The sequence below is a fragment of the Mustela putorius genome, unplaced genomic scaffold (genome assembly GCF_011764305.1).
Source record: "Mustela putorius furo isolate JIRA1106 unplaced genomic scaffold, ASM1176430v1.1 tig00000508_pilon_pilon_pilon, whole genome shotgun sequence".
NCBI lineage: Eukaryota > Metazoa > Chordata > Mammalia > Carnivora > Mustelidae > Mustela > Mustela putorius.
The window spans coordinates 2,374,597-2,400,628 of NW_025421402.1; the positions used below are offsets into that span (position 1 = coordinate 2,374,597).

The 26,032-nt window shown below is 47.7% G+C and overlaps 2 protein-coding genes across 12 annotated transcripts in view; both read left to right on the forward strand.

Moving 5' to 3' along the window:
• The window catches only part of NAV1 (neuron navigator 1), a 255,114-nt gene extending 233,074 nt beyond the window's left edge, over positions 1–22,040 (forward strand). For 8 of the 11 annotated variants that reach the window (XM_004756283.3, XM_004756280.3, XM_004756282.3 and 5 more), the window contains 15 exons: positions 1,588–1,709; positions 2,503–2,511; positions 5,151–5,347; positions 5,588–5,780; positions 5,874–6,042; positions 6,324–6,421; positions 6,593–6,688; positions 6,923–7,082; positions 7,519–7,754; positions 8,902–9,056; positions 9,218–9,289; positions 9,773–9,969; positions 10,482–10,600; positions 12,804–13,001; positions 15,091–22,040. In XM_004756283.3, the coding sequence (XP_004756340.2) occupies positions 1,588–1,709; positions 2,503–2,511; positions 5,151–5,347; positions 5,588–5,780; positions 5,874–6,042; positions 6,324–6,421; positions 6,593–6,688; positions 6,923–7,082; positions 7,519–7,754; positions 8,902–9,056; positions 9,218–9,289; positions 9,773–9,969; positions 10,482–10,600; positions 12,804–13,001; positions 15,091–15,186 (2,117 nt within the window). In that variant the 3' untranslated portion in view covers positions 15,187–22,040. The remainder of the gene's footprint in view (positions 1–1,587; positions 1,710–2,502; positions 2,512–5,150; positions 5,348–5,587; positions 5,781–5,873; positions 6,043–6,323; positions 6,422–6,592; positions 6,689–6,922; positions 7,083–7,518; positions 7,755–8,901; positions 9,057–9,217; positions 9,290–9,772; positions 9,970–10,481; positions 10,601–12,803; positions 13,002–15,090) is intronic. The other 3 variants (XM_013058141.2, XM_045080998.1, XM_045081000.1) reach the window with 1 other exon arrangement.
• A 1,668-nt stretch (positions 22,041–23,708) lies between these two features.
• The window catches only part of IPO9 (importin 9), a 56,495-nt gene continuing 54,171 nt past the window's right edge, over positions 23,709–26,032 (forward strand). Inside the window, exon 1 of the mRNA XM_004756286.3 lies at positions 23,709–23,923. Coding sequence (XP_004756343.1) covers positions 23,761–23,923 — 163 coding nt within the window. The 5' untranslated portion in view covers positions 23,709–23,760. The remainder of the gene's footprint in view (positions 23,924–26,032) is intronic.

Genomic DNA, 26,032 nt, shown 5'->3' on the forward strand with positions numbered 1-26,032 from the left:
AATAAAAAGGTTTTATAAATCTGATTTTATCTTGAGGTGCCTGGGTTTTCTCAGTCGGTTAAGCATCCAACTCTTGATTTCAGCTCAGGTCATGATCTCAGGGTCCTGGGATCGTATCCTGAGTTGGGCTTCGCACCCAGTGGGGATCCTGCCGGAGGATTTTCTCTTTATCCCTCTCCCTCTGCCCTTCCCCTCACTGCTTGCTCTCTCTCTCTCTGTCTTAAAAAAAAAAAAATCTGGGACACCTGGATGGTTCAGTCGGTTAGGCATCAATCTTCGGCTCTGATCATGATTCCAAGGTCCTGGGATCATGTCCTACATCCAGCTTCCTGCACAGTAGAAAGCCTGCTTCTCCCTCTCCCTCTGCCTGCCTCTCTGCCTACTTGTGCTCTTTCCCAATCCCTCTGTCAAATAAAATCTTTTTTTAAAAATCTGATTATAGGGGTACCTGGGTGACCCAGTGGGTTAAACCTCTGGCTTTGGCTAAGGTCATGATCCCAGAGTCTTGGGATCAAGCCCCACATTAGGCTCTCTGCTCCTCAGGGAGCCGGCTTCCCTCTCCCTCTTCCTACCTCTCTGCCTACTTGTGATCTCTCTCTCTCTCTCTCTCTGTCAAATAAATAAAATCTTAAAAAAAAAAAAAATCTGATTATAGTCTGCCTTTGCTCCAGAATCTTACTGCTCCTGCTCATTACCTACGGCACAAACGCAGATTTCCTTTAAAAGGCTTTCAGGGCTCTCCTGATCTGGCCTGAGCCACTCTCCACTCTCACCCTCACCTCTTGGGCTGTGCTCCTTGTACTGCTCCCATTCCAGTCTGCCCGAAGTTCCCCAAAGCAGAGCCAGAGCCCTGCACAGGGCCTTTGCATGTACTTTTCCTTTAGCCCAGATAGTCCTATCTGTTCTTTCAAGACTGAAACATCTCCTCCCTGGTTAATTCTTTCCTTCTCTGTGCTGGAAAACTGGATCATCTTTTGTGCCATTCCAAACTTTCTCAGAGTGCTGAAAAGATTTTCAACCTGTCAGATGAGAAAACAAAAGCTCATTCAGGTTAAATGCAGGACACATGGCCAGTTATACTTGGCCTTTGAGTACCAGGCACCCAAGTATTGCTGGGAAAATAATGAAAAATGGTAGCTTGAGGGGTGCCCGGCTGGCTCAGTTGGTGGAGTGTGCAGCTCTTGATCTAGGGGGTGATGAGTCCCACACTGGGGGTAGAGTTTACTTTAAAAAAAAATGATAGGTTGATGTCTCCATCAAAGTATTGAGAGCCAGCTCTCATTAAGCCCTTCTCAGACCTATTCAGGCTGAGTTCATTAGTTTGTATACTGCTGTTTATCCTATTAGACTGGAAGCTTCTTGAGAACAGCAGTCATTTCTTATTTTTTACTGTTACCATTTTTTTAATGTTGAAACGTGATTGGCCCTCAATAAATGTTGAAAAAATGATCCAGAAAATGAATAGTGTGGACACAGGAGTTGTTGGTGCCCTTCTGCTCCGCCTTCTGCAGCTATGCTGGCCGTAAGTCCCACGTCTTCTTTAAATCTACCCTGTGTGTGTTCTTCCCACTTGTACTTGGCCCCTAGAACTCCGAATCAAGAGACAGAACTCTTCGGACAGCATCTCGAGCCTCAACAGCATCACCAGCCATTCCAGCATTGGCAGCAGCAAGGATGCTGATGCAAAAAAGAAGAAAAAAAAGAGCTGGGTAGGTAAAGTTTGGGGGGCAGAAACTATGTAGAGCCATGATGGGTCACCTCCACTTCAGCATAGGGACCAGCTCCTTCCAGAATTAACCAAGATAGGGTGCCTCGGGATGAATACGAAGCCCCAGGCATCAGCTCAGAGCAAGGTCTGCTAAACTCTCCTGTTATCCCCATCCTGCCCCACCTGTACCGAGGCCATCCCTCCAACCCCGTGCACACTCACTTTCCTTGGGCTCCCCCTGCCTTGGATTAGGTCAAATGTATTTGGCAACAGAAGGAAATATCCAGAAGGGAACGTCCCATCAAGCCCCTTGCCCACCCCTCCCCATTCCCTTCTATACTCTGGAGAGAAGATTTTTCTGAACAAAGCCGTTCATTCTAGATGCTCCTGCAGGTCGTTTCTTGGAATTTTTTGGAGAGGTATTTGTGGCACTTTCCATATGACTTCAGAAGGAACCATTATATTGCTGTTGACTAGTCCAAAGAGAGTACCCTGCCAATCTCCTGTCCCCACAACAGCTACCTCCCAATGGCCTGAAACAGACTTTGGATGACCTTTTCTGAAGTTCTGTAGACAGATCTAAAATGCTTTTAGCCTCTGTGCTGCCTGTGGTAAGGAGAGGATCCTGAAATGAAGACTTCTTGCTACTATGTCCCCTGTTCAATAAGACTGGCCCCCAAACCTTTGTATAGCCCAGATGGGTCCCAGCTGTGTGAAATGAGTGATTAAGTGTTGCTTCTTTTTTTTTTTTTTTCCCTTCAAAATGCTGACTTCAAATCCCTATTTTTTTCCAGGTCTATGAGGTAAGAGACCCAGTTCCTCTCTCCTTGTTTTCTCCCTCCTTTTGCCATACCTTCCCCATTTCCAGAGCAACCCCCTCTCCCTAAAGAAAAAGTGGCCACTCATAAAACTAACCGTAACAACCACCCCAGAGTTCCTAACTCACTCCACTGCATGGTCCATCCGCGGCTGCCTCCACATGAGGACAGAGGAGTGGTCTGGTTGGGGGCCAAATGGAAAAGTTAAACAAAATTCTGACCTATTCCCTCCTGTCTTCCCCTTGTTACAAAATCAGCCTGTTGTAAAAGCAGTCACTTGGAGTTCCTCCTGTCCAGAAAATGAGCTTTCTGATTTTTTGTTTGTTTGTTTGTTCCTTCAAACCCTAGAATCCCCAAATGGAAGAGAATCATAGGACGAACAGTATTTTGACCACAGTCCCCAGAGGCCAGTGCAGTTAGGGTCTCGCCGGAAGATTTCGCTCTCTAGGGAGACGAACCAGAAATAGAAGAGGCTATTATCCAATCCAGGGCACCCTCAAACCACCCAAAAACCCGAAGCCCTCTGAGCCTCCATGGAGTTTCCAAAGACATTTCAGGGATTAGAGTAGAGTCTCAGAAAAGCAGAAAGTGAACTCAGAGTTTCCATTACAGACCAGGCATCTGAGGTCCACTGACCTAGCCCAGCATTGCTCCCGGTGGTATGAAGGATGTGAAAAGTGGAGTCTGTAATTCGAACCATCCAGAAGCCTGCAGAATTGCTGGGGAGACAAAAACCAATATGGTACCTGTGAGACTGATGACAGTCCAGTGGTGCCAAAATGCTTAATTCAGCCAGTGAGTGCTAGAGGAGCTAGTAGATGAAACTAATTACAGGAGGCCACGGAGACCCCACAAGGGAGAGGAAAGCTAAACTGAGACGGGAGTGTGCGGAGATGCTCTCTGCAGGGACAAAGTCAGTGTAGCTGGAGATCTAAGGAGAGCGGTCGCAGTTAGGAAGGGCCTGTAATGCCAGGGTAATTATTTAAACTTGATTCTTTAGGTTGGCCTTTCCCAGCATGTGTTGGGTACAAGGCCATGCATGGCAATGCTCCTTAAAACAGGGATGCCATCATCAAATCTGAGAAGCCCTGCATTTCTACAGTGCACAACCACGTAGGAACGTTCTAAAATGTCCCTCAGTCGAGTCTGTTTCATCTTGCTTGATTCACTGTTTCCCGAACTCAGGGAATCCTTCACCACATAACGCCAGTGAACATCTGCCAACAGCTGTGCCTTGGGAACCCGGAACAACACAGAGAACACTGCTGTCTCTCCCTCAGCGTCTTTGTGATCTTCCAGGATGTGTGCTTGGGGCAGATTGTGGTCATAGGATCTCTTGCTGTGCGCGCACACACACATGCACACGCACACACACTCTCTCTTTCTCTGTCTGTCTCATATACACCCACCACCTTCCATGAGGTAGCAGTGCAGAGAAGACCACTGGGTTGAAAATTAGGAAGCCTGAGTTCTAGTCCCAGGCCTGGACTGGAACTCTACAATTTTCAGCAAGTCAACTTTTCACCTTCCGTGATAATCTCTCTCCTGCACACACACACACTAGCTAACTGCACCCATACCCTCTTTCTCCTGTCCCTGTCGCAGCCAGATTGGTCCTCCTTGATGTCCTGCCTAGTAGGCTCCCCAACACACACCACCATCAGCTCTCCTCACTTACCTAACAGCCTTCCTGTGTTCCAGAAGAGACACTTGGAAAGAGTACCCTCCAATTTTCCTTTCTTTTCTCTCACCGTCCCAAAGATCTGGATTGCTTTTGTCCCCTCCAGCCTTCGACCCCTCCTTTACTCTCTGTCTCTGGCTGCCATTCCATATCTGTGTCCCTGTGTGTGTGCATGCTATACGAATGCATGAGAACGGGCGGGCCAGGACCTTGGTTTGCATCTCTAGCTCACAGCCCTAACACCCGAGCTCATCACCACAGGTCAAACAACCTACGGTCGCATTATAGCCTCCCAAGTATTCTGAGGAGATGCGGGGAAATAGTCCTTATTCTAGAACATGTGAGTGGGAACAGGAGAAAGCGCTTGTGTCTGATGATTTTCACCATTCTGGGATGTGCTGAGCACAAGATTCACTAAAAAAAAACAAGTTGATACCAGTCCCTTCCATTGATTTCCACAGAATCATCTTGCCAGTTCCTGGTTAGTAGGGAAATAGGTAAATGGATTCTGATCGGATGAGCCATGGTCAGGGTGGGTCCTGAGACCCAAAGTGAGCAAGGCTCTAGACTGAGCAGTCATTGGTCTGCTGGAGAAGGTGGGATTGGATCATTGAGAGATTGGCCACCCTGTGACCTCTGGGGGCTTCTCTCTACCCCCTTAGGGGCATAGTTCCCCCTTGGGAGAGAGCAGACCCAAAAAGTTCCCATAGACTACAGCAATGGCAAGCCAGAACAGTTCACTTTCTCTCAGCCCTAATTTCTAGGCAACTCTTCTGTCCATATTCCATGAATCAATCGAGTAAAGCCTTAAGAAGGAGGCTTAATGACAGCAAGCAGATACCCTGTCCGTACACCTCTCCATTTCAGAAGTCCCAAACCAGTGCTCCTCCAGTCCCCAGAGTGGAGCCCTGATGTCTCTCCACTTGGATCTGCTTTTTTCTAGCTTCGAAGTTCCTTCAACAAAGCCTTCAGCATAAAAAAGGGACCCAAGTCCGCTTCCTCGTACTCTGACATTGAGGAGATCGCCACCCCAGACTCCTCCGCCCCGTCGTCCCCTAAACTACAGCACGGTTCCACGGAGACCGCATCGCCCTCCATCAAGTCCTCCAACTCCTCCTCTGTGGGCGTAGATGTCACCGAGTAAGTGCTGTCTGCCAGCCACCCGGCCTGGGACAAGGATGCGCCACTGGCTGGGGGTGGAGTTAAGTCCATGTTTGGCTCTGGAGGAACAACACCACGCTATAGGTCTCTCCTGGGGTCTCTGAGACCTTCCCTCCCACCACTGATTATCTCTGAGGCTAACGACCAAGGGGTCTTCGTGTGCCCCCATAACTCTAGAGCCACCCCATGTGGCTTGGCTTCACTCTCACTTTCTCCCAGGGGCCCCGCTCACCCGGGCCCCCACACTAGGCTGTTCCATGGCAATGAGGAGGAGGAGCCAGAGAAGAAGGAGGTGTCAGAACTGCGCTCCGAGCTCTGGGAGAAGGAGATGAAGCTTACAGACATCCGCTTGGAAGCCCTCAACTCCGCCCACCAGCTGGACCAGCTTCGGGAGACGATGCACAATATGCAGGTGCGTATCTGGGCAGAGAGCTGAGCAGAGGGAAGACCGAGCCCTGGGGTTCGTCCAACTCTGTGGCCCTGCCCCCGTCTGTTCTCTCCGCAGCTGGAGGTGGACCTGCTGAAAGCCGAGAACGACCGGCTGAAGGTGGCCCCAGGCCCCTCCTCGGGCTCCACTCCAGGGCAGGTCCCCGGATCTTCTGCGTTAGCCTCCCCTCGCCGCTCCCTGGGCCTTGCCCTCACCCATTCCTCCAGCCCAAGTCTCACTGACACAGGTACCTGTTTGGGAGAAAACAGGAGGAAGAGGGTTTGGGTCCCTGGTACACCACTGTGCTCGCTCAGGGGGCACCCTTCTCGGGTCATGGAGGTTAACAGTGGCTAAACCAAGTGCACCCCCCATGTCACAAGACACAGCATTGTTCTAATGGCTTTTATGGTTTTGGAGTTTTCATTTTCATCTTGGTAGTCAGTAGTCATTTGGAAGAGATGGTGACTGGAAGGTTCAGGAAAGCCTGTGGGTGCTCCTAAAGCCAATAGTTGTTTTCATTGCCAACAGACCTGTCACCCATGGATGGAATCAGCACCTGTGGCCCAAAGGAGGAAGTGACCCTTCGGGTGGTGGTACGGATGCCCCCCCAGCACATCATCAAAGGGGTAAGGAACTTTCAGGAGTCTAGCAACACTATTATTTTTATCCAGGAACGTCTGGGCTCTGAACAGCCCCCAAACCAGAATATCCCACCACTAAGCCTTTTTAGGACCAACACCCCTTTCTTGGAGGAACCGCACTGAGGCTCACACACTTCTTTCTGCCTGGCCATGTAGGACTTGAAACAGCAGGAATTCTTCCTGGGCTGTAGCAAGGTCAGTGGAAAAGTGGACTGGAAGATGCTAGACGAAGCTGTTTTCCAAGTGTTCAAGGTAAAGGGATACATGTATACCTCCCAAAGGTTGTTCATCCTTTTGTGGGATAGGGAGCCGTCCAGGCATTGGGATCTTGGGGATCTTTGATGCTTCCTGGAGAAATGCTAAGTTGGAAAAACGTAGTTTCTCTATCGACTTCTCTTTCCTCTGAAATCTGTGGCTTGTACCTCTGGGTTTGCATCACCTTGGTATTCCTCTATATCCTTTTTTTTTTCCCTTCTTTTCTATCAGGACTACATTTCTAAGATGGACCCAGCCTCCACCCTGGGACTGAGCACCGAGTCCATCCATGGCTACAGCATCAGCCACGTGAAGCGGGTGTTGGACGCGGAGCCTCCAGACATGCCTCCCTGCCGCCGAGGCGTCAACAACATATCGGTCTCCCTCAAAGGTCAGTCTTTGTCTCTTTGTCTCCCTCCCTCCCTCCCTGGCGTTCAGCGGTATGGGGTGAGAGAGGGAGAGGCACAACAGACAGTCCGTCACGCATTCATTGAACAAGGACTTACTCAGAAGCTATGTTGTACAGCTCACTGTACTTAAGTAAGGTGAGGTGTACAAAGATGAGTAAGACCCAGTCCTGACTTCTGTTCCCAGGGCCATTTCATTGCCAGGGAAATTTCTAGAAAGCCTGGGTTTCTCACTCCACCTCCACCCACACACCTGTAACTCCAAAAGCATCCCTAAAAATAAGATCTGTGTTTTCAAAACTAGGAGTTAGAGGATTCCTATGGAACCACGGGGCACGTGGCCCTAGGTTCTTCCAGTGGGCACCTAGGGCCATGCTCGGGGCCCCGGTCGTGGCTCATCCTCTGGGGCTGGGGGTTCAGGTCTGAAGGAGAAGTGCGTCGACAGCCTGGTGTTCGAGACACTGGTCCCCAAGCCGATGATGCAGCACTACATAAGCCTTCTGCTCAAGCACCGGCGCCTCGTCCTCTCGGGCCCCAGTGGCACGGGCAAGACCTACCTGACCAACCGGCTGGCTGAGTACTTGGTGGAGCGCTCCGGCCGCGAGGTCACCGAGGGCATCGTCAGCACCTTCAACATGCACCAGCAGTCTTGCAAGGTGGCTGCCTCCTGATACCCCCACCAGCCCTGGCTCAGGCCCCTTTCCGCCCCTTCTGTTCCCTTTCCTCCTCTCCCCATTGCATTTCCCTTTTCCAGTCCTTCTGCTGCCCCCAGATTCTTTCCAGACTTTTCCTTTCCCTTCTTTCTCCACCCTTCCCCTTGCCTCTGCTATATGCCTTTCCCTTATGCTGATCATTGACTGAACGACATTCTCGTTTCCAACTCGCTTTCTGCCGACCCTGAAAATCCCGTCTCTTTGTTCACTTCTTCCTTCTACCTTTCTTTTCAGTATTACTCTGACTTTGGGCTTTCGGGGGAGAAGAACTCAGAATTATATGTGGCACATTGTTGTTGTTTTTTTTTTTAAGATTTTATTTATTTATTCAACAGACAGAGATCACATATAGGCAGAGAGAGAGGGAGAAGCAGGCTCCCCGCTGAGCAGAAAGCCTGATGGAGGGCTCGATCCCAGAACCCTGGGATCATGACCTCAGGTGAAGGCAGAGGCTTTGACCCACTGAGCCAGCCAGGAGCCCCATATGTGACACATTCTGCTCTCCCCTGCCAAATCTGGATGTTTCTTGAGCACACCCTGGTGCTCTGGGGTTGCCCCAGTAGAGGGAGGCTTATCCGTTGGAGTGGTTTGTGGTACCAGCCCAGTGAAAATCCCTTTAAGAAACAGGATATCGTCCCCGTCTTTCAGGGATTTAGGAGCCGCTGCTTAAGACCGTTCCCTTATGGTGCCTGGGTGGCTCAGTCAGTTAAGCATTTGCCTTTGGCTCAGGTCATGATCCGAGGGTCCTGAGATCAAGCCCTGAACTGGGCTTCCTGCTCAGTGGGGAGTTTGCTTCTGCCTCTCCCTCTGGCTTTTACTCTCTCTCACTCTCTCTCTGTCTCTCTCAAATAAATATATAAAATCTTTAAAACAAAAAACAAGAAACAGTTGCCTTAGAGCCTTTGGGACCACTATTTATCAGTCCACAGTAGTCTGGTTCTACAGTCAAATGTTCAGACGCATTGAACAGGAACCAGAGCCTCCAGGGGAATCTGGAACTAGCATACCTTCCCCACAACCCTTCGTCCCACGTGCTGGTCCAAGTGCTCTCTGCTCCTGAGTGCTGACCCACTTCCTTCTTCTGTTTCAGGATCTGCAACTGTATCTCTCCAACCTGGCCAACCAGATAGACCGGGAAACAGGAATCGGGGACGTCCCACTGGTGATCCTGCTGGATGACCTGAGTGAAGCAGGCTCCATCAGTGAGCTGGTCAATGGGGCCCTCACCTGCAAGTACCACAAATGGTGAGCCGGGGTGGGCCGGGGTCAGGACCCGCTCCCCACAGTGGGGAGAAGGAGAGCCCGGTGCAGTCCAAACCATGAGCTTTCCACTGGGTGTCCTGGGCATACGTAGCGGAAAGCAAGGGTCAAGTCTAAGTAAACCTTTTTCCTCCTTCTTCCCACAGTCCTTATATCATAGGTACCACCAATCAGCCTGTAAAAATGACACCTAATCACGGCTTGCACTTGAGCTTCAGGTAAGAACGGGGACCGTGGATAAACCTTCCAACCCTATCCAGGGTTCTGTAAACTAGTTAAATCCCAGGATCCAGCCAGAGGGGCAGTAGACAGCGGCAGGAAGGGGAACTAGGCAGGGCCTCTCGGCTGGGAAGAGAGAGCAGGGATATGTGCCATGTCAGTTACAAGGGTGGGAGAGAACCTTCGAGAAGAGAAAAGAACTACAAAACTAAGAGAGCTGCAGCTCGGATGCTGTTACTCACATTCTCTGCCCACACCCCGCCCCCCCAGTCTGGGTCACTGCAGTCAGACGGCTATCTGAGGGGGGGTCACTGGCTTGAGAATCAGCTCTGCCTGCCCAGGGCTACTGCCCTGACTTCCGTCAGCTCCACTATTACTTGAGAAGAAGCCCGGTGGGCATTAGCGGGAGGCAGACAGGAGGAGGGACGGACTGGCGGTGGGACAGTGGCCACCCTGACCCCTCTCCCCACTCCTGGCTGCAGGATGCTGACCTTCTCCAACAACGTGGAGCCAGCCAATGGCTTCCTGGTTCGTTACCTGAGGAGGAAGCTGGTGGAGTCGGACAGCGACATCAATGCCAACAAGGAAGAACTGCTTCGGGTGCTCGACTGGGTGCCCAAGCTGTGGTACCATCTCCACACCTTCCTTGAGAAGCACAGCACCTCAGACTTCCTCATCGGTACTGGGGTGCAGCTTCCCCTTTGGGGTCAGAAGGTGGCTTTCCTCTCCTCCTTTCCCACCCCGTGGGATGTTCCCATTTCTTTCTGGAGTCTTCAGCATGGAAAGGAGTGGCAGGCCCCATGGCTTCAGACCCAGGGCTGCTTAATTACGTACCAATCATTCCCCTCACCGTGAGCACCATGATTTGGGCAAATCTCTTCAAACAGCAGAAAGCTAACCCCGCGCCCTCATTTTTCCCACAACTAATGGGGAAAGGAAAGGAAAGTATTGAGGGAATTGGAAAACTTCCCCTCACTCCCTCACAAGTCACATCCACATTGTGAAGAAGCGTTGTTGATGAGACTGGCAGCAGGTGGCCACTCCCACTGGTCTCAGGACAGCCCCACTCTAAATTTCCTTTCCTCCTTGGGTTATCAGACCCCTCTGCCTAGTATTAAGGAATAAAAGAGACAGATGACTGGGGAGAGCTGGGTGATCAGCCATCTTACTGGCCCCGTCCTTTCCCCGTAGGCCCTTGCTTCTTTCTGTCCTGCCCCATTGGCATTGAGGACTTCCGGACCTGGTTCATTGACCTGTGGAACAATTCTATCATCCCCTACCTACAGGAAGGAGCCAAGGATGGGATCAAGGTGAGCACTACCCTCTGACTCCACTCAGTCCCCAAGGTCAGGCTGTTTAACTTAACAAAGCAGAAACATCTCTTCCATGTTAGACATGAGGCTACTAAGAGTTGTCAGGGTCTTTTGCTAAGAGGTTGAGTAAGGCCCAGTGTCGAGCCACCATTCAGAGAATCGCTACAGGATCACGGTCTCTAGGGCCTATCTCCAGTCCTGGGCCTTCTGGTTCTGTGCCAAACACAGTCCTCTCTCTTAAGAATCAGAGCTGATAGAGAAATCATCGAGCTAAAAATTAAGTAAAACCCTATTACAGCCTTAGCTAATTACTAACTACTACTAAAAATGTTACTTTGACCAAGTTACATAATCTTTTTTAAATAGCCTTATGTATATAAGAAGGGAGATAATAAAATGTGCTCTGCCTGAATCACTGGGTTGTTTTGAAGACATGATATACGTGAAAAGATTTTTAGAAGCTAGAATAAGAACTTATGCAAAAGAAAGATGTCATTTTATTAAAGCCTTCCTAGTAGTTTTTTTTTTAACCTGTGAATTAGGGCATAACGATCACTAGTGTCCATTCCAACACTAGTGGACTACAGTGCAATGACTGGACCCTGTCGGCCATGTATTTTCCATAAAAGTAATTTGTCATTGCAGCAGATATCCTGTGATAAATTTCTAGAGATGCTATCTATCATATGAGTGCCCTAAATCATTATTTCATTTAATTTTGATTATTTTATTTATTTATGTGTTTATTTATTTGAGAGAGAAAGAGCATAAGCAGGGGGAGGGGCAGAGGGACAAGCACACTCCCTGCTGAGTGGGGAGCCCAGCCCAGGCCTGATCCAGTCCTAATACCCTGAGATCATGACCTGAGCCAAAAATCAGACACCTAACCAGCTGAGCCACCCAGGTGCCCCAAAGTTTGCATTCTTATTAACAGTTTTCCAACTTCAAAGTGTTTTTACAGAGAATATGTTTTCAACAGAGTCAAAATTCTTTTAAAAGGGGCACCTGGGTGGCTCAGTGAGTTAAAGCCTCTGCCTTCAACTTAGGTCATGATCTCAGGGTCCTGGGATCGAGCCTCGCATGGGGCTCTCTGCTCAGCAGGGAGCCTGCTTCCCCCCTCCTCTCTCTCTGCCTGCCGCTCTGCCTACTTGTGATCTCTGCCTGTCAAATAAATAAATAAAATCTTTTTAAAAAATAAATAAAATAAAAAATAAAATAAAATAATTTTTTTAAAAAATTCTTTTAAAAGACAGGATTACTGGGGTGCCCAGCTGGTTCAGTTGGTATAGTGTGCAGCTCTTGATCTTGGAGTCATGAGTTCAAGCCCCATGTTGGGCATGGAGCCTACTTAAAAAGAAAAAAGGAAAAAAGTTATAAAAAATGATATGATTACTAAAGTGGAAGAATTTCCTACTAAAATTATGGGGGCGTAAGACAAGTACATATTAAGTGTTTTTTACTGTTTTTATTTTTGGGTTTTGTTTGTTTGTTTTGTAGGATTGTTTTTGTTTTTAGAGAGGGGAATGGTGGGGAGGGGCAGAAGGAGAGCGAGAATCTTTTTTTTTTTCCCCTGGTTCTCTGCATCCTTTCAGAGATGCACATTTATTGTTCACTTTTGAACACACGCGTTGCAGGGAGGGGCAGGTCCAGCCTGGGTGCCTGCTCCCCCGTGCAGCATTTCTGGGCTCCTGGCGTCAGCCAAAGGGAGACCAGCTCTTCCTTCCACCGCACTGAGTAGCGGGAGGCTCCCTGAGTAAAGGCATTTCCTTAAGTGGGATGCGTAGAGGTCTCAGCAGCAGTCCTGGAGCCTGGGGAGGCGCTGTGTCCGGAGAGCGAGAATCTTAAGCAGGCTCTACACCCAGTACAGAGCCCAACATAGGGCTCGATCTCACAACCCTGAGCTCATTACCTGAGCCAAAATCAAGATTCTGATGCTTAACTCATCGAGCTACCCAGGCGCCCCATGTACATGTTGAGTTTTTCACATGGCCTGCCAAGTTACCCTCCAGAATAATTTTACCTGTTTACACCAACTTACTTCTTTTGTGGGGAAACTCAAAGGAGTTGAGTCTCAACTTATGGGGATCAGAGTCTCAAGGCTTTCCATTGGAGGAAATGCATATGGCCATCAGGAGACACTATGAGCAAGTCTCTATCTGTGGATCCCTCTGCCAGTAACCACATTTCCCCTTCTATCCAGGTCCATGGACAGAAAGCCGCTTGGGAGGACCCAGTAGAGTGGGTCCGGGACACTCTTCCCTGGCCATCAGCCCAACAAGACCAATCGAAGCTGTACCACCTGCCCCCTCCCACCGTGGGCCCTCATAGCATTGCCTCACCTCCCGAGGATAGGACGGTCAAAGACAGCACCCCAAGTTCTCTGGACTCAGACCCTCTGGTGAGTAGAAACCATTCTAACGTGAAAGTAAGAGTATTATGGAACTGAATTTTTTTCCTTAAGATTTTATTTATTGATTTGAGAGAGCATGTACATGCGTGTACATGAGCTGGGGAAGGAGCAGAGGGAGCTGAGCACAGAGCCCACTGCTGAGCTCGATCCCACGATCCCGAGATCATCACCTGAGCCAAAATCAAGAGTCGGATGCTCAACCAACTGAGCCACCCAGGTGCCCCTGGAATTGAACTTTTCATGCATACCCTGATGGAGGCTTGAGGGTTTCAGCAAGGCTAGGACTAGAATGAGGTCAGCAAGGAGCTCAGCCATCAGAATCTTGGGTTAAGAAGCTCATATACCTACAGCCTAGCCTAAGCTAAATAATAATGCTTGCTAGCAAGATGCATGCTCGTAGAGATCCACGTCTCAGGCAGATCCCAGTTAGAACTATTAACCAAAAAAGAGAGCAGTGGGACACATATACACTCTGTCACTACCTCTCCCCATACATTGGTATTATCCTGAGGATGGCTTCGGTTTAGTGGATTTCATGAACCATTGTGAAAAGTAGTCTGAGACAAGGGACCAGCTGGGCGCAAATATTTGCAAGGCTTGTAACCAAAAGAGGATTGGTACTTAGACTATATAAGACTTCCCATAAAATTTCCAGCTGGGGGGCGCCTGGGTGGCTCAGTGGGTTAAGCTGCTGCCTTCGGCTCAGGTCATGATCTCAGGGTCCTGGGATCGAGTCCCGCATCTGGCTCTCTGCTCAGCAGGGAGCCTGCTTCCTCCTCTCTCTCTCTCCGACTGCCTCTCTGCCTACTTGTGATCTCTCTCTGTCAAACAAATAAAATCTTTAAAAAAAAAAAAAATTTCCAGCTGGAAGAATGGACAAAGGATATGAATAGGCATTTGCCTAGAGAAAGGCAAATAGTCAATAAAAATATAAAAAGAGGGGCCCCTGGGTGGCTCAGTGGGTTAAGCCTCTGCCTTCGGCTCATGTCATGATCTGAGAAGGTCCTGGGATCGAGCCCCGCAGGGAGCCTGCTTCACCCTTCTCTCTCTGCCTGCTTCTCTGCCTATTTGTGATCTCTGTCAAATAAATAAATAAAATCTCTAAATATATATATATATATATATATATATATATATATATATATATAAAATCCTTAACTTCCCTAATAATCGTGGAAATGCAACATCAAAACAAGGAGAAAACCGTTTCACATTGGCAGAAATAGTGTGTCTGGAAGCACAGACTTCACACTCAGCTGATGGGAGTGTTTGTTAGCAAAGCCCTTTCGAAAGAGAACTTGGCAGTTTGTGTTAAAATGTAACGTGCCCCACTCCTGTGATCTTGCAGTTTTACGTGGCAAGTAAGAAATTCTTCTACTTCAGTCATAATACATTTTAAATTTTGACTTAGTTAAAAACAGGTGTTACCTGTGTTTAAAAAAAAAAAAAGCCATTAAAATGGAAGACTGTTAACAGGCATGTAAATAGAAGGGTGAAGAGCGGATTCAGGAGAGAACCAGCCAGGTGTACGTAGCTGAAATGGAGGGTGACAGTCTTGAAGAAGCATGGGAGCAAGAGAGAGCTAGAGAGTGCAGGAGGAAGGAAGCGGATGCACCATAGTGTTTAAACCTGACACAAAGCACTAGGCTGTGTGTTGGGGACGCAGGACTGGCTCGTGAGAACACCGAGTCTGTTCGGTTATGATTTATTTGGAAGAAGTTGACACACACAGGTGTTCTTACAGCCGCTTCGCACATCCCTCCCGGTATTAACCGGTATGTCCAGGCCTTCTGTCTTCTCCTGCATGTGAACACCTTGGAGGCAGAGGCTGCTTTGTTTGGGCATCGTATAGAGGAGACACTCTCCAGCAGCACGTGCCCATGCTTACAGACAGGGTTGAAGTAACCCTTGCTGCCTTTTCTTGAGCCAGTGAGCCACATGTAAACCCTCCGGGCCCTTCATTACTTCCAAATGAGAATCTTCCAGTGCCGTGATCTAGATGGCTTTATGTTTCACTTCTGTGGGCAAGGACCCTGAGTCCCGACTCTCACGAATCCATCCTTTTGCCCCTCTTTAGATGGCCATGCTGCTGAAACTTCAAGAAGCTGCCAATTACATTGAGTCTCCAGATCGAGAAACCATCCTGGACCCCAACCTCCAGGCCACGCTTTGAGGGTCTAGCGTCACTGTCACCCCAGACAGCAGAATGCTGGCATCAGCGACGTTCTCTCCTCCTCTCCCCTCTCTTCTTCCAGAGCACTGGTTCTCCAGCCCAAGAGAACAGGAGGGGGAGGAGGAGGAAAGGAAGAGGGCAGGTTCTTGGTGCTGCACCTTGATTGAGAACTTCCTAGTAAGGACTGGTGGGGTGGAGCTTGGAAACTTGTGTCCCCTAGATACATTTACTGGCCTCCTCTCATGACTTTGGGGAAAAGATGATTCTGGGTCTTTTTTCCTTGATTTCGTGTCTCAATTACGGACTCCTAGGCTTTCTGGGAAGGGGTTCAGAAGACATCAGAAAATCCTGCAGCAGTTCCTAACTGATTCTCATGAACAGCTCTGGGAGAGACAGCCCTGTGTGGGGACATCGAAGGGAGGCGGAAGCTCCCCAGAATTTCTTGCAGACCCTTCTGAGTTCCATCACCACTGCCAATAACTCTTCCCCCAGAGATCTGGCTGGAGCCCAGAAAAAGCAGCATGTGGTTTAAAAAATGTTTAAATCAATCTGTAAAAGGTATTTAAAAAAAAAAAAAAAGAAAGAAAGAAAAAGAAAAGATGACGCTGGAGAGAGGAAGCAGTTGCCAAGGTAGAGAGCGTGCTGCCCATCCCTGGATGATGTAGGGGACCACAACCAGATGGCTGCCTATCTTGGAAGTCACCAAACCACAACAATAGCATTCCAGCCTTCAGAGAAAGACTGCTAGCTCTGTCTTATACCCTCTAATTTAACATGCATGAGAGTCAATAAACCCTACTTTCTTTTTTATTTTTGCTTTTTGTTTTGTTTCTTTTTCCCCCTTCCATGTGCCTATTTATTTTCCTTTTCCTTCTTTCTTTCTTTCTTTCTTTCTTCCCCCCCCCCCCACCCCATTTCCTCTCATGTCCACAAAATGCTTGGGTTGCTTTTACTGGGGCTAGTTTGGCTTTTCCAAGTGGGTTTTCTTCGGAGAATCTGTTGCCATCTAATTGGCACTAGCTAGATGCCTGCCGTACCACTATCTTTGGCAGCCTTGGGACTTACAGGAGACTGGAAGCATTGATTCAGACAAAAGTTAGCAGAAGAACCTTGACTTTTCGCTATTGAGAAAGCACATGTTCTGCCTGGGAGCTCAGCTGCCAGCCTTCAGCCTGAAAGTGTATCCCCTCATGCTGATAGATCTATTCTGAGCTCCACACAGGACTGGAGGAAAACCAGGAACCTGGGAATATTCCTTTGTGTTGTGGCTTTTGGGCCCCTCACTGCGCTATTCTGATGGCAGCCACTCTGCTCAACTGAATCCAAAATCTGTTAACTGGCATTTACTATTTGTTCTTGACAAGTAAATACTCACTTCTAGGAGACCGGACATCCATAGAAAATACTCACAATCAGAATGTAAGTTTCAAGGAATTTGATTTGGTGGCAAGGATGTGCCTTCTAAAGGGATCCACCCTCACCAGAAGTTGCCCCGAAGGCCCGGCAGTCTATATGCCTTCACTCAGCAAACACTGAGTACTTACTGTCTACCAGTCGCCAGGTTTAAAAAAAAAAAAAAGGCAAGACTTGAGCCGTTGTGTTCACAGTCTGGTAGGAAATCTTAATCTTCATTAAGTGCACATCCCCTGCTTATCTAGACCCTCAGGATCATCTAAGAAATGTAGCCAAAACCCAAGGTGCCATCTAGAAAGAAGCCTTTGATTGTCTAATACAGGAGGGGCAGAAGATCTAGGATCCATTAGATGGACCCTGAAGGACTATGGAACCTTGCTTATCTCAAGTGGACACGTCCTTTTCCTGGCATTTCTGGAAGCCACTGTGGGATGAGATCCAGCCTGAACTGCCTGGCGAGGATGAAGTTTCAGGGCTCTGCAGATCAAAGACACAGGATGAGCCCGGGCCCAAGTGTGCATTCTTCAGATTCCTATGTAGCACAAGACCTTATCTGAATCTACAGGCATACTCACCTGGACTGTTCTGTCCCACCCAACCAAGGAGTACATGCATCTGACTCTTCATATCAGAATCTTTCCATTTAGGTCCAACAGATGGTTCAGGTTGCTCCCCAAGAAAGCTTCTGCCTTCACCTGTTTGCTTTCAGGGATGACAGGGCGCTCTATGCTGGAGACTTTTTACTGCTTTTGCTGCTAAGTCCATGAGCTGTGAAGATCCCCAACCAACTCAGCTGTAAAATATGCAATTCCATGGTGGGAAGAGGCTGTTTGTTCAAGGATGGTGCTGATATCACTGCCTTAAGGTCTCTGCTGTGCAGAATGAGGAGGCCTCAGAGCTGGGTGTTCTCATTTGGATGGAAGGGAAGACCGGGACGGGCCTACTTTGGACCGAGGCCTCTTCTGAACCCTGTCCTTAGCTCCAGTCCCATGGCAAGGCTCAGACTTTCAATGCCATCTTAATTGGGTGGTTGAGCCCTTAACTCTCTACTTTCTGGTGCTGCCCAGTCAGTGCCTTCTATCATGGATGTTACTGGCTACTTGAGAAAAAGGAACGAGGGGAACCCCTTCCTCCATTCCAACTGCCTCAGACCTCCAAAGGGATTCTTGGCTCCGTAGAAACCATGGATACCACCGTGAATTTTACTTGGATCCTCAGCAGGTTGATTCTGGAGGCCTCTCGTGTTACGAATTTTACTCTCTATTTCTGGGACCCACCACCCTCTACTCTGAGTTGACTGCTGCATTTAGCCCAGGTCTCTAGTTGCTTTCCTCCAAAAAATGCGTTCCCATCTAATGAGGTGGCACTGCAGCCTCAGCTTTCCCTCTGGAGCCTGGGACCCTGTTTACAGTCGCACACTTGGGCCCCGCATTGTGGGGATGTGTCGTCTCACCAAGGAATCATGCTTACGTGGCAACTGCAGAAGGTTGAGCCTCCTCATGGTGCTATAACCCCTTGGGGTGCTCATCCAGACTTCTCTGAAGCAGAAAACCTGAGCTCCCCACACTGCCCTAGAATTAATGGCAAGAGCAAATCCACAGCATTCTCTCCTACCTACACATCTGCTTCTTAGTTGAGACTACTGGGATCCCTCCGAAAATGAAAACCGGGTCCCATAGCTAACTTCTCAGCCCCCGGGCACCTTCAGAAGAACCCAGCCTACGTAGGACTGGGATGTGTGCTCTCCCTTTCCTCTCCAGACCCTCAACTCTATTCCTCACCAAAGTGGGCTAGCAGACAACATGGTTCAGTACCCAACATCAACTTCTGGGGAGAGCCACGACTCCAGGAGAGGTCCCTACGCAGACTCCCTCTCATTTCTGGATGAAGATGACCAACACATTTTGTCCAGTGTATGTGTTTCTCAATCCCTGCCTAGGCATTAAAAATAAAATACTAGGTAATTGGAGGCTAATACGGGACTTGATGTCTTTGTGTGTGTGTGTCTCTCTCTCTCTCTCTCTCTCTAAGAGCACTTTGCTGTTGCTGTTTCCAACTTCTGAGGCTTCAGAATATTTTTTAAAGATCTATGCTTTGTGGCAGCTCTACGGTGCTTATCTCTTGTCTTTGTGTGAATCCTATACCAATATCTTTTTCATGTAGTCTGACCATTGGGAAGCTAGAGGCTAACAGGAAACAAAGATTTGCTGTCCGTGAACAGACCCCACAATGAAGTCCTTATGGATTGGCATGCTACTTTTTAGTCTTGAATTACCAGTCTTCTAACTAATCTATTCATACTTCTTAAGGATTTCAGAAGAAATGGTGGGTTTTGGTTTTGTTTTGGGGTTTTGTTTTGTTTTGTTTGTTTTTGTTGGGGTTTTGTTTTGTTTTGTTTTGTTTTGTTTTCATTTCATTTCTGGTTCTTTGGTTTTCCTGGTTTGCAAGACTCCCAATGGACCTCATCTCACCACGTCTCCACTCCTAGCTCTCTGACCATGAGGGTCACACTATTCAGAGGGACATTCCTTTCCAGTCTCGGAGGGAACTCGTTCCTGTAGGTTTCCAAAAGAGTAGGAAGAAAACAACCTGATCTTTCTCCCAAACACCTCACATCATTGCCTGTGAGGACTCCCATATACAGAAACCCTGCTTACAAGGTGAAATTTGCCAGACAGGGTAGGACTTGGTCCTACAAACCAGCATTACGAGACCTACAGGACACTCTTAAGGATCCTTGATTACAGGGTGTTTAGGAAAGGAGGCTGTTCTTGTCCTAATCACAGGTCTAACACAGGGTTCAAGTGTTAAATTAATCCAGATCACCAAATGTAACTTCTCAGCATACTTTTTTTTCTTTTTCTTTGACCTTAGCTAAGCTGATGCTAATAAGCAGACTATAAGTCAACCCCACTGATAGGATGAAATGTGCTTTTCCAGAGGGTTTATTAATGGATATACTAATTCACTGCTGGTACACTCTTAGGATGAGGAACTACTAGCAAGTTCTGGCTACTAGTGGTTCATGGCTCCACTAAGGAGGCCATAAGTAATAAAATGGTCTTAGGGACACTATGTTCCCAAGCCAATGCCTGAAGATACTGCCCTTTATACTTGAATCAGCTTTATATATTCATGAGTCCTCAACCAACCTGATCAGGGATATATGGGGCCACCAGATGGGCTCTCCCCATTGCTGAGGATCCATGTGTGTGTGTGGATGTGTGCTCAGCCCAGTCCCGGAGGCAAGCGCTGCCAGCCAGAGACTGGGAAACAGGAGTAAGCTGGAAGATGAGGACCCTGGTAGAAATACAGAGGCTGCACAGAGAGCATTAGAGTTGAAAATTAAACCTATGTATCCTGGATCCTCGCAGTTTGATGTTCTGGCTATTTTTCTGAATGATTATGTCACGGAGAATTTTCTATCGACAAGAATGGTCATGGAAGTAAGTGGACCTTTGGTCCCTTGATTAAGCTCTTTCATTTCCTGGAATACTGGTTTTCAACCTTTGTTTTCAGCCCAGCAACAGCAGCAACATCTGGGAACTTGTTACAAATGAAATTCTCAGGCCCCCATCTCAGACCTACTAAAACAGAAACAGAAACTACTGGAGAGGGCCCAGCCATTTGTGTTTTAACAAACCCTCTTGGTAATTCTGATGCATGCTTCAGTGTGAAAGTCACTTTTTTTTTTTTTTTTTTTTTTTTTTTTTTGAGGGAAAGGCAAGTAGCAGAGTCCCCACACTGAGGGGCTTTAGGACTAAAAAATAAGAAGGTCCTAGGTTACAGTTCAGGGTTTTACATTAATTTCAAAGTTATCTTTCCCATGCTTCCTTATGTTTCTGTTTTTCCTCTTATTTAACACAGAAAGAAAAGGTACATGTGCCTTTGGGCAGATGTGAGGGGGAATGCTGGCATCCTTCGAGTTGAACACAATCTTTGGAGAACTATCTCCTGCCTCTGAAATTTTTCCTTGGGAAACGAAAGGGCGGTAGCAGAAGAAAGCAGTTGGAGGTCTCTTCCAGACTGCTCTTCTGCTCGATTGCATCTACTCCGAGCATTTTCCTGATTATATAATAGGATGAGAAAAGTCAGAAAATCTCATTTGTATTTCCATGGCAACTTGTGCTCTTAGCAACATCCCCCCTCCTTTAGTTGAGTTCTGAAGGGCACTGCTGGGTCTGAGAAACCTGGCCAGAACCTCCTTCCCCAAGGCTGGTGGGGGACTCCAGTTCCCCCAAGAAGGCCCCATCTCTGTGCTGTGCTCGGCTCACAGGAGGGACTTAAGCACAAAAAAGATGCAGAACAGGGGCAGCTAAACCTCTGGGCTCATCCTTTCCCTTCCCCATGCCAGGCCTAGGGTACAGAATGACAGCCACAGTGACAGAATAAAATCCTTCAACAACAAAAAAAGAAAAAAAAAATCTGAGAGGAGCTTCTTATCTTTCCAGATTCACAGATTCTAGCTGATGGGGCCATGGGGTAGCTGTGGACAACTGCTTTTGTTTCAAGTTTGTCAGTCTTCCCTGCCAGGGAGCTTATGGGTAAAGGACAAAGTGATGTGCTAGTACTAAGTCCCTTGAAATCAAGGACTAAGCATCTGGGGAGGAACTAAGGCCAGAGAAGGCAAGTGTAAAACAAATTGCAGTAAAGTCACCTCTTCAGTCCCCCCAAAGGCTGATGACAGGCCTTTGGTCATCTCCTGTGGGGTCTTCCTGCTTCCCTGCCATTCCTGGGAGACTGAAGATGTTGGATAATAAGCCAAGAGCTCCCATATCCCTGCCAGTGTCTGGGCTACTGCTGTGCAGAGCCTCCCACTTAATGGCTTTTGTTACTGTTGTTTTTTGTGTTGTTGTCTTTTTTTAACAGAACAATCCTTTTTTAAAATGAATTCCAACCCCTACTAGATTCCTTTCCTTCCCTTCCCCACCCACCCCCATCCTGTTTTAGGCAGCACTGTTTATGTGGATGGACTCTGTGTTTCTCAAATGCATGGCAATCCTCAGGTGGAAAGTGGGCAGGAATTTTTGCACCAGGTTCGGGTTGGTTTGTTTGTTTTTTAATTTATTGGACATAAAGCTCCAAACCAGGATATGTGTGTGTCTATGTGTTTATGTTTTTTTCTCATTTGACCCTCTCTTTCAGTCTACCCCCTTTTATATCTAATGTAGAGAAAGCAAATTTGAATCTGGAAAGCAAACCGTTGTATATAGTTGCGGTAACAATCATAAAGAGAGCTGAGCTGTCCCCCTAGTAATTTGTTTTAAGTTAACAAATTGGTTGAAAATTAAATCCATGCCAGGCCAGCTGAAGAGGCCTTCCTCCATCACTGCCAGAGGCCCCTCCTCTGGGCCCTCTGTTCCATCAGGCATGTCTCCTCCCAGCAAGATTCATCTGTTTGATGCCATTTGCGTTTCAATAAAGTTATCTCCTGTATTGTCCACTGGTTCTCTCTAGTTCCCTCTCTGTCTGGTTTCTGTCTCCATTTATCTTGTGGCCCATTCCTTGATCTGCAAGGGGAGACTGCTTGTGGTCATTTGCCTAACCAAGGGGTAAACCTCATCTGCCTGGAAATGTCTGATCCTCAAATCCTAAGTAGGAGCTCTGGAACCCTTTGGTTGGGGAAAGCGGGGAGGGGGGTTCCCTACTTGCACACTGTGGACATAGCATCCTTCAGCAAACCAAAATTCAGAGCTCTTGAGTTCTCCATCGACTCCACAGTTTGAAAATCTACCACCCTCTGGACTTTCCTGTTCTCTTCCAGGGGTAAAAGTGAATTTAACCCAGGAAAAAAGAAGCTGCTCTAATGGATCAAGGAAAGAAGGAAAAGAAGTCCTACTATTCCCTACTGTGGAATCTCAAGGTCCAAGAAGCAATCTTTTTCCTATGAAATTGTGGTAACACAACCCACCTGTCCTCTAACATGGGAAATGACAAATGTGTCCTCAAAGCAAGGAATCAATTTTTAGGAAGAATACTCAGATGAAGTGACAACCCCAGATCACTACCAATTTAGCAGTCGTAGTCTTAGAACTAGGCTAGGAATTGCCATCTGGTTTCCTCTGCCACTTGGGAATGAGAGTCAGAGTTCCTAGAAACCATTTTAAGGCACTTAACCTGAACAGCTTGCTAAAAATTACCTGTTCCTCTTGCTCTAGAGCCTCCCCCTCCACCAACATGCCATTCTGACCCTCTGCCACGACGTGCTTGCCAACCCGCCCTGCATTTTTTTAAATTTGAAGTGTATTTTATTTACATTCTGCCCTGCATTTTTTAACCCCTCTGGATAATCCTCTCCACTTGCTCCAGTATTTAGCACTATCGCTATTCCTTCAGCCATTTCCCACAACCAGCCCTAAGATATCCATGTTAAACGACTCTCATTCCCTCATCCCTTAAATGTCCAGCCACAATTTCTCTGGGCAAAAAAAAATGTATAGCTTCTCAATGAACAGGATTCATTCTCAAATAGTCATTCAAGCACTTACTCTGCAGGAAATGTCCTTACCCACGCAGGTGCTCTCTCCTGGCCAGACACTCCACAATTTTGAAGTTGGGCTCAACTAGGCTGGAAAATCAAGGGACTGGGTCTCTTGCAGGTGACCACTCTCCACTGCCCAGTCCACTTCAGTTTCTTTCCCCTACCTTTGAATTCTGGAGGCTGAAATCAAGAGGCTCCCTTGAGCCAACGGTTTTTTGTTTGTTTGTTTGTTTTGTTTTGTTTCAGTGTTTGGGTGGAGGAAAAGACTGGTTTAAAAAATCACTATTTTTGACCCAGACCTCTCTACTTAAAGCCATCTACACCCATTCCCATTTCACTTCCTCTCTCCTAACAAAGTCTCTTATACCTGAAAGATCCATGAACTTAAAGTCCTATATCATGGCGTTTGTTCCCAGTGAGTTTGCTAACTTGTTCCACTTTAGAAAATCCCCCTAACCTCAGTTTTCACATAAATGCGAAATGATTCTTGCGGGAAAAGGTGCACTTTCCGTCCATACGACAGGAGGCGCTGTCTCTGGAGGCTTAACCCATTCCCCGCCCCCTTCCCGCTCCCGCCCGGCTCTGGTGCGCAGGCGCGGCTTCGCGGATTGGCCGCGCGCGGGAGCCGTCTTTTAGTGGCGGGTCCCGGTCGCGGGGCTGGCGGGCTGAAAGGAAGAAAGATGGCGGCAGCGGCAGCGGGTGGTGCGGCCTCCGGGCTGCCCGGTCCAGTGGCACAAGGACTGAAGGAGGCGTTAGTGGATACGCTCACCGGGATCCTCTCCCCAGTGCAGGAGGTGCGAGCCGCTGCCGAGGAACAGATTAAAGTGCTCGAGGTGACAGAGGGTGAGTGAGGCGGGACCGTCACGAGGATGGGTCGGACCTGGGCCGGCAGTACTATCCGCTGGCCGCAGCTCCGGACCGGCCGGGGGCAAGGGGAGCCTGAGCCAATGGGGATCTGGGCGCCGAGGCCCAGCAGGCAGGAATGGGGTAGGAAGCCAGAGGACGATGTCCCCAGTGGCTGTGAAAGTCCGGGAGAGGGGAGGCGCTCCTGGAGGAGAGGGTCGGGGGAGGTGGAGTCTCGAAGGGGAGGGGGAGGGTGGAGACTAGAAAAGCTAGATGGAGCCTGGGATCTGCAGAGCAGAGATGGAGCTAGACCTGCTGCTGTTGGAGGAAGTCGCGCGCTCTGGGAAACATTTTTGAGTTTAGACCAGGTCTTTGGCTGTCCACTTTGCCAGCTCGGTTGTACTGGGATAAGAGTAAGGGGAGTTAGTAGAAGTGGTGAGAGGCCAGAGCCTTGAGAACGCGGTTATCAAATCTTGGTATATATCAAACAAGTTTCTGCCTCTGAGTTGTAAGCCTAGCTGGTCGTTTTACCTCTTAATGTTTTTCCAGAAATCAAATTAGTGCATATGCAGATGATTCACCTTCCTGATCGTACTCCCCGATAATTTTCAAAATAATTTTCACTTATCAAATACCTTTGTGTGCCTTTTTATTTGAAGGAACTGATCCTTTGTCTTTGACTCTTTGTCCCCGTACTCCTATTATATGCTTTAAAGTGATGGAGAAAAAAATAAACCATTGGTTTGAGACTGTCTGTCAATTTCCTGCTGAGTGGGCCTTTCACCAAGCCCAGTGTAGCCACTTTACAAAGAACAATTTGATCCTAAAACAGGAGGAGGGAAAATCCTCTTGGTCTTTATGTAAGAAATAAATTTGTCTGTCGGGGCTTCACTGGAAGAACTGCAAATCTTTAGAATTTTCCCCAGCTCAGCCACCTCTTAGAGACCTCTTCTGAGATAGGGGAAATTGACCATGGACTAACCAGTCACCCTCAAAACCTTAAGTGTGCTCTCCTACCAGGCTTGGGATTTTCACTGAAAAAAGAACTTCGGACAAATCTCCCTTTAATTTTATGTTCTCTGGTAATATGAGATGCCTGTTGAAAATGAATTTCCTTCTGTTGAAAATACATTGAGATTTGGGATATAATAGGTTAAGGACCATTTTGAAGACCTAATTGTAATTGTCATTGTTCTGTAAAATGTCAGACACTACAATAGGAGCAGCCACTGGTTAGGAGAAAGCTGTTTGAGAGCCATGCGTAGATTGATTGCAGTTATTATAGTCTCCCAGATAAAAAATTGTTATTCACATTGTCTCTGCCTCCCTTGGATATGAAGGAGGAAGAGTGACCAAGCAAAGGAACCTCATCACATTCAAGTTACTACTTGAATAAAGTTGAAGGTCTGATGCCTTTCCTGAATGATTCCCAATGTTCCTGGTGCCCAGATGTATGTCTGACACCTTCCTACAAAAGGTGAACCCCTGGTGCATGTTTTAACAGCTCCACTTGGGCTCTGATCCCTCTCTAGCCAATGCCATGTTCTCATCTAGGCATGGTCTATTATTGGATAAACTTCTTGAGATCTTTTTGAAGTTCTAGTCTCTCATTTTCTTCATCTTTTGGGGTCTTGAAATCTAAAATTAAACAGAAGTGCAGAATTTTGCCTTTGATTTAGGCTGCTGACGGGAATAGACTGAAACACACACGCCTTAACTTACTGGTAATGTGCCATCAGGCATGCTGTGCTACATGAAAAGGCTATAATACAGTGACCTGATATTGATGGTCTCGTACTAAGACGTATGACTCACAGGGTTCGGTTGTGACGTACAGAGTTGGGCCAGGTCTCTCGAGTTAATTGTAGTGTCTTGGACCCTTTGGAGGCTATTTGCATTTTTAAATAATCCGATTTCTTACGTTTATTTAAAAGTGATAAAAACTGACCCCTTTTCAGTTACCTCTTTTTAGATGGAGGTTGATGATCCATTCCTCAGATGTAGTTCCTTGCTTCACTCCTTTTCTCTTCTTATGGCCTTTACTTTCTCTTCTCATGGCTCTTCGTATGACGCAATTTGCCATTGGGTCCAGAGCACCTCCTGTCTATA